General features: G+C 39.3%; 1 protein-coding gene across 2 annotated transcripts in view; it reads right to left on the bottom strand.

Moving 5' to 3' along the window:
- Positions 1–204: 204 nt before the first annotated feature.
- LOC111047151 (zinc finger MYM-type protein 3) overlaps positions 205–7123 on the bottom strand; it is a 56411-nt gene continuing 49492 nt past the window's right edge. For both annotated transcript variants that reach the window (XM_039433316.1, XM_039433317.1), the window contains 3 exons: positions 6656–6780; positions 3945–4180; positions 205–652 (listed from right to left, as the gene is read on the bottom strand). In XM_039433316.1, the coding sequence (XP_039289250.1) occupies positions 478–652; positions 3945–4180; positions 6656–6780 (536 nt within the window). In that variant the 3' untranslated portion in view covers positions 205–477. The remainder of the gene's footprint in view (positions 653–3944; positions 4181–6655; positions 6781–7123) is intronic.

Raw genomic sequence — 7123 nt, 5'->3', positions numbered from 1 at the left:
GTTATAATGGCAGTGGATAAAGATAGAAGAATAGCGATGCCGATTCTCTGCATTAATTAATTATATTTCTACACTATCAAAAACATAATTGGCATCGTTTTGGACCTAGAAAAGGATAGTACCACCGGCTTTGTCGAATGATAGACAATGATAGCAAAACCAACGTAGATCAAATACTATCATTATAACGTGGACCTCACTATAGTCTATTATTATTTCAGAGTCCAAAACAACAGATGAAATTGAGAATGTTTCATTGCTTAGTGATTATACCCACCATATCACGTTGAAATTTTTTACTTGTCTATTATTCTATCAGAGGTGAAAACCACTCCTGAGAACCACAAATCAAATTGAGAATGTTTTAATGTTCAGTGTTCATACCCACTACATCACAATTAAATCTATTACCTGTACCTTGTCCACTCAACGTAAAGTCGTCTATAAACACTGCAGAGTTGAAGCACTGAACAACCTCTACACCTTGAGCACAGCGATATTGATCTCTTTGACCATTTTTAGCCGATTCAGCACTCTGGTGAGCGACTCCTCAGCTAGCGCTTGCGTAGAATACCAGACGGGACTATCGGGTACACATGAGCGCTCCGGTTGCAGGTAGAACAGTTCGCCCTTCGATTTCACACTTTCCGGGCTGAAATTCGAAAACAAAACACACATCATTACTTCCTATTCAGGAAACCAATCATAATTATTCTTAAAAACCACAGTCATTAAATTTTATACATTTCTTGCAGCAATTTAAAGAAAACCCATTATTACTATCATTTTATTCACAAAACCAATCTGGATTCTGATTCATATAAACCACAGCCCTCTCTAATGAATGCCATGTCCAACGAGTTGACAACACTGTAGGCCTAGAATTAGTGGTCTGCTTCGTTATGCTACAGAATACATACAGTAAGGAAAGTATCAATCAAAACAATGCTTTTTACATGACGCCAAGACTTGAGTGCACCAAGGCCACGTCTCGTGACTGCGCCATCTTCTTAGAAATTACAATTATCGCTACTATAGTGAGGTCCACGTTATAATGGCAGTGGAGAAAGGTAGGAGAACAACGTTGCCGATCCTCTGTCTTGTCAATGCCTTCTGTAGACGGTAGCTGATACAGGTTTATTGATATAATATTAACTGTTCATTCTCGTTCAAAATGATAAATTATATTTTATTAAGCAAGAAATATATTTTTCCTACAGATACCCTGAAAAGTGACCATTTTTGCACTGATTGCAGGCTGCAAAGAATCACTTTTCCGCACTAGTGCGCAAAGTGAGTACTTTGCGTACTCCAGATTTGCAGCATGACAACGCAAAATAGTTAGTAGGTTATATGGAGCAACAGTGCAGCAAAATCAAAATGAAGTTGGTAACAGTGATTGCTGTGGCTGCTATAGTGAGCAGAGGTGCAACGAAGCACAACGCGCTAATTATTAAGTAGATATTATAATGGAGGACAACGACAGCACAGTGCCACCACAGCACACACCACACAGCTGCCCCCCGCCATTCAAACACACATACATTATTCAGGCAATTTTACCCATAATTACCCACTTTTCATATTCAATGGTAACTGTAGGAAAAATTTAATGTGAAATACGTGCGCAAAGTTCGTTTGCTGCACTCAAGAAACCATTCCGCCCTCGCCTTTCGATGCAGCAAACTGTCACTTTGCGCACTAGTTGCACAAATAACTATTCCAATAATTTCATAATGAATTTTCATAATTAAGATGTAATATTTTGTTAATTAAGTATTAATTCTACATTGTTAAAAGAAGATCTGGCAACAGAGCAAAGCGAGATAGAGAACACTATCCGCTTTGTTGAATGATAGACAAGGATTATAACGTAGACCTCACTCACTTTAGTAACTTGAACCTTTTCCCCAAACTCAAAAGAACACTAATTCAAGAGCAGAGTTCTCTAACTAACGAAGAGCTTCAGAAGAACGGCATAGCCCACTTTTACTCATTTGGCAGCTGCATTTTATAAAGAGGGTTTTGGTTGGCTGGTCAACTCGTATGACAAATGCATCATTGTCAATGTCATACAGCAATAATTGTCATAATGCAAATGCGCAATTAAGTTGAAGAATAATCATAAGAGTAGTGTGAGTAAATTTTAGTGAAAGAATTATTCTTTTATATAGATTCTCGTCGTTTTTCAACAATGGCCAATCGGAGATTAAAGAAAAATCTTCTTCTTCATGTGCAGTCTCCATGGCGGAGGCTGGCTATCATAATGACATTTTCACCCTACTTACAGCTCTCAATTTACTTTTGAGGGTTTTTATCTCAGAAGCAATTTTCATAAGAACTATCACAGACCAAGAGAAAGTCAATTACTGATCTAGCTATGGGTAGATTTCACCATGGTATCAAATACCAATTATTCTTGGATGGTTGCAAGAGATAGTAGTTAGCATTTGATGAGGAGGAATCAATCACATCATGATGGGGATTATTCCTGGATAAAAAATCAAGTGATGAAGCAGTGTGTGATATCATAACCTCAAACTTTGGACAACATCAACTTTTTATCAAATTTTTGAAGAGAAATAGTACAGGCTTACCCTATTTTTTCCTCAAATGTCATAATTATTGACCGAGCGAAGTGAGGTCTAAGATTCAAGTCGACGGTTTGGCATTTCTCTTAATGTTTAAATGTTTATATGTTTATATGTAGCGCATTTACGGCGATACGCGGTAATAGATTTTCATAAAATTTGACAGGTATGTTCCTTTCTAAATTGCGCGTCGACGTATATACAAGGTTTTTGGAAATTTTGCATTTCAAGGATAATATAAAAGGAAAAAGGAGCCTCCTTCATACGTCAATATTAGAGTGAAAATCAGACTATAGAAATATTCATCATAAATCAGCTGTCGAGTTGACTATAAATTGCATGCCATGACGCATGCAATTCAATATCTCAATGTAACTTGGTAAAAAATTAGCAGCTGTGTAGACTATAAATTGCATGCCTCATTGAATGAAATTTCTATGCACTATTAAATAGGATGCAAAGAACTTACAACTGCTCGTCTGGGCGCCTAGATGTCTTGTGGTTTTCTCGCGCTAAATTCCGGAAAGCGTTATATGATAATTAAATCTTGTGTGAGCATGATCTGATCAATTAAATAGTTAGTGTATCAGTGTGGATGTGCTTATGGTTTGGGACGTCGTTATAACTGCGCGGGGTCTACTGTTCACAGAACTACAAGTAATTATGATTGTAGTATTTTGTACAATAATAATAAATAAGCATTCATCAAAGTTGTCCCCCCTGAGATCCGAATGGGTGACTTGAAACTCCGGACATTTTGATTTTGATGCCTGTCATCATGATTTTACTATAGTGCGGTCCACGTTATAATGTCAGTATTTGATCAACATTGGACTTCCTATCCTTGTCTATCATTCGACAAAGCCGGTGGTACTATCCTTTTCTAGGTCCACAACGATGCCAATTATATTTTTGACAGTGTAGAAATATAATTAAATTATGCAGAGAATCGGCATCGCTATTTTTCTATCTTTATTCACTGTCATTATAACGTGGACCTCAGTATAGGGCAAATCACATTGATCTATAATGTAGCGGTCGCCCGTTGCCATCTACATCCTTATGCCGTTTACCTTTTAAACTGGTTTATCCGCCTTTGGGGCCGATTTCTCAACCCCAGGACAAAAGGGTGCACTTCCTCTGCTGGTACATCCACCCAAAGTTGTTCTCCAGCAGAGGTCGCTTTAGCCGGCCTACTTAGTCGCCTTTTACGACAGGCATGGGAGTATTCTCATCCCTCCTCACAGGGGATTGGAAAAAATGACCCTCGTATAACAGTATTAATATAACAGTAATAATATAGTTATTAATATAACAGTACTAAATAACAGTATTAATTAATTGTATACTCACCATTTGGACAGATAGAACTCGTATAGCTTCACCGGGCACCTGAGCGGGTCGGTCTCATTTTCGTGCTGTTCGTAGAGCAGTCGCTTGCCGCCGCTGCTCCGTTTCGCGCTGTCGACATTCACGGGATAGTACCGGAGCAATACGTTGCGAGTGCCGGTCACCGGGGCATTGTTGCCCGGTTTCTTCCAGTGCTTCATTATCTGCGAGAGCGACAGTTTCATGTGGTCCTCCGCTGTCTGAAAGCACCGGAAATTATCAATCAACTCAATAGAAAGCGGTCATAAATCGGTACAAATTAGTCAATCAACTCAATAGAAAACAATCTTAAATTGGGTACGCGACTAGGTGCCACCTCGACTACTTGTCCCCTTTTAAAACCGGTTTTTAGGGGACAGTAGACGTGAGCCATACCCGTCTAGTAGTCTCCTTTCTGAGGAGGTGACAACTAGTCGGGGGGACACCCTGTCGCGAGGGTGTGAGGTGTCAAGTTGTCGTTTACGGTCAGGACTAGTTGACACCTCCGTTCCAGTAGGTGTCAAGTAGTCGGGGTGACAACTTGAAGGCAATGGTATATTTTTACGAGGGTACAAGTAGTCGTCTACGGTCACGACAACCTACCCCTCCACACCACTTCACAATAAATCAACATTCCGGCTGGCTCTTAATTTGAAAGTTGGAAAATGAAGCCAAACTATATTATGAAAAGGCATTAAGATTCCTAGTTTTGAGATAATAAGATATTTTCATGATATGAGATATCATGTCTTTGTGAGTGAGCCTCAATTTCTATCTCATTGCCACTTATTTACTATAATATGCCCAGGAATTCGAGAAATAATTTCTTTCCTTCAATATTTGCAGTGATAGATATGGCAACACGCTACTCTCCTTAATAATCATACTCATAAAATTTGTTTGAACAGTGTCTGTGAGTATAGAAGACACAGACACAACTTGAAGATTCTCATTGGCCTTCTCACTGGTCTGATTGCAATCTGAGCGCAAGTGTATATAAATAATTATTTATCCTCATATTAATTACCAGACTTCATGTAATACCTCAGTTGATAACCAGACTGATAGTTTCATCTGCCATATCATTGATGGATGAAAATTTGACTGTCCTAGCATTAGGCTCAATTTACTCGTAAACTTTTCTTTTGACGGGAAAATATAACTGAACAAAATGTGTTTAGAATTGTGTTCTACATCCGTCTACCAACTCGAAAAAATTTGTCCTAAATAGCAAATACGGCGAATGTCTCCCGAACCGTGCGTTTGACGGTAAAATGTTACTGAGCCAAAAGTGCTTGGAATTCAATTCTACATCATAACCGGTAATAAAAATGGCTTGTTCCCTCCTCCCTACGCCGCAGGATGTAAGTTGTGCCAACTGGTGCTCTGTAGGTGACAAGTAGTCGGGGTGACACCTAGACGCCAGCGTGCAAGGTGTCATGTAGACGTGAGCCATCCCCGTCTACTTGTCTCCTTTCTGAGGAGGTGACAACTAGTCGGGGGGACACCCTGTCGCGAGGGTGCGAGGTGTCAAGTTGTCGTTTACGGTCATGACTAGTTAGCACCTTTTGTCCAGTAGGTGTCAAGTAGTCGGGGAGACAACTTGACGGCAATGGCATATTTTTACGAGGGTACAAGTAGTCGCCTATGGCCAAAATGACCAGGTGTAAAGTAGTCGGGGTGACAACTAGACGGCTACCCCTTAAATTGCATAATAAATAAAATCACAAAGAGTTAAATATATGAGGTGAGAAACAGGGTATACGGGAAGGTGTACTTGAAACTTGAAATTTCTGAGTAATTGTTTGCATTTTTTTAGTGGATTATGCACTAGAAATTGGTTTTATTTCTTCATCTACATACTTATTTCGTCTGCGTTCTATTTTCTTTGTGACCCGTTCTCTTGTCATACAGAAATTTCTTAAATGTATCTGTCATATTTTTTGAACCCCTTTCAGAGCTCAAGCTTTAGGTTTTTCTGGAAGAACCTGTATAATTCTTTTTGATTATTTTATTTAAATAATATAGTATACTAGAGTAAAAATAAAATTTGAATTCCAATTACTAGTATATTTTATTATACCATGTATTAAAGACGGCAATACAAATTATTTTAATTTCAATTTTCAAATCAGTAATCACTACTTTTAATCACTGCATTGTCGTGATGGAGGATCCACGAATTGGCAATCCCCGGACGGACTTGATGAACCCGGGCGGTTAGTCGACGGACTCTCTGTAGTACTGGCCGTTTACAGTTTGGCCGGGTGGCACAAACTCTTTGGCCAAAGAGGGACGCGGTTCAGGACTCTGGAAAACGTTCAACGTGCTACGACGAGGGCTCTAGACAGCATAGAGGTTGCCGACTTCCAGGGAGCGTTCAGGGATTGGAAAATCCGGTATCAGCGTGTTATCGACTCCAATGTGGACTACTTTGAAGATTACTAAAGAAAAATTGTACATATTTTGCCAATCAAAAATTTCCTGAGGTCAGTCCGGTTACTTATTATACAGACCCTGTATCATGACGTTTTGAGTATCCGATTCTCTTCATTGAAGTTTGGAATCGCTTGAACGTTGAAATAAATTCGATTCTTTAGAGGAAATTGAAAGTGAGATGCACTTTTCAGGCTGACTGATTAGTGCTTCGTCGGTTTAACATTGAACTAATGAGTAGACAAAGAGAAAAAACTTACCACTAGATTGAAGTATTTGGTATTGAAGAACATGAGCGTACAGAGCAAGACGTGTGGAGAGTGAGCCCCCAGCTGTTTACTTTCCCACAGATGTTCCTCTTCCACCCTCGTCACTACTACCGATGCTGCAAAATAACAAAAAAACAATATTAGAAACTACAAAAAAAATCTGGTGTGGCGCACTCACAAGACTTTCCTTGCCGTTATGAAAACTGATCAACTGACGCTAGTGTTCAAGCGCATCACAAGTCTACTATTCAAAGATCTAAGCCAGCTGGTGACAGGACAATATAACGCTGGAGACACACGAGGTCTGCTATCTCTTCATAGTGAATGATTTAATAGAATCAACAGTTATCAACAGTTTGAAATTAAATAATAACATTTTCACGTAATGGGGTAATATTCACGGCTTTTCAAAAACATCAGGCTTCAGAGGCCCTAGATGGAGGAAGCTCCCTACACACA

The sequence above is a fragment of the Nilaparvata lugens genome, chromosome 7 (assembly GCF_014356525.2).
Source record: "Nilaparvata lugens isolate BPH chromosome 7, ASM1435652v1, whole genome shotgun sequence".
In the NCBI taxonomy this organism is placed as follows: domain Eukaryota; kingdom Metazoa; phylum Arthropoda; class Insecta; order Hemiptera; family Delphacidae; genus Nilaparvata; species Nilaparvata lugens.
Note: the sequence above shows the minus strand (reverse complement) of the source record. Positions and strands in the feature narration are given on the sequence as shown.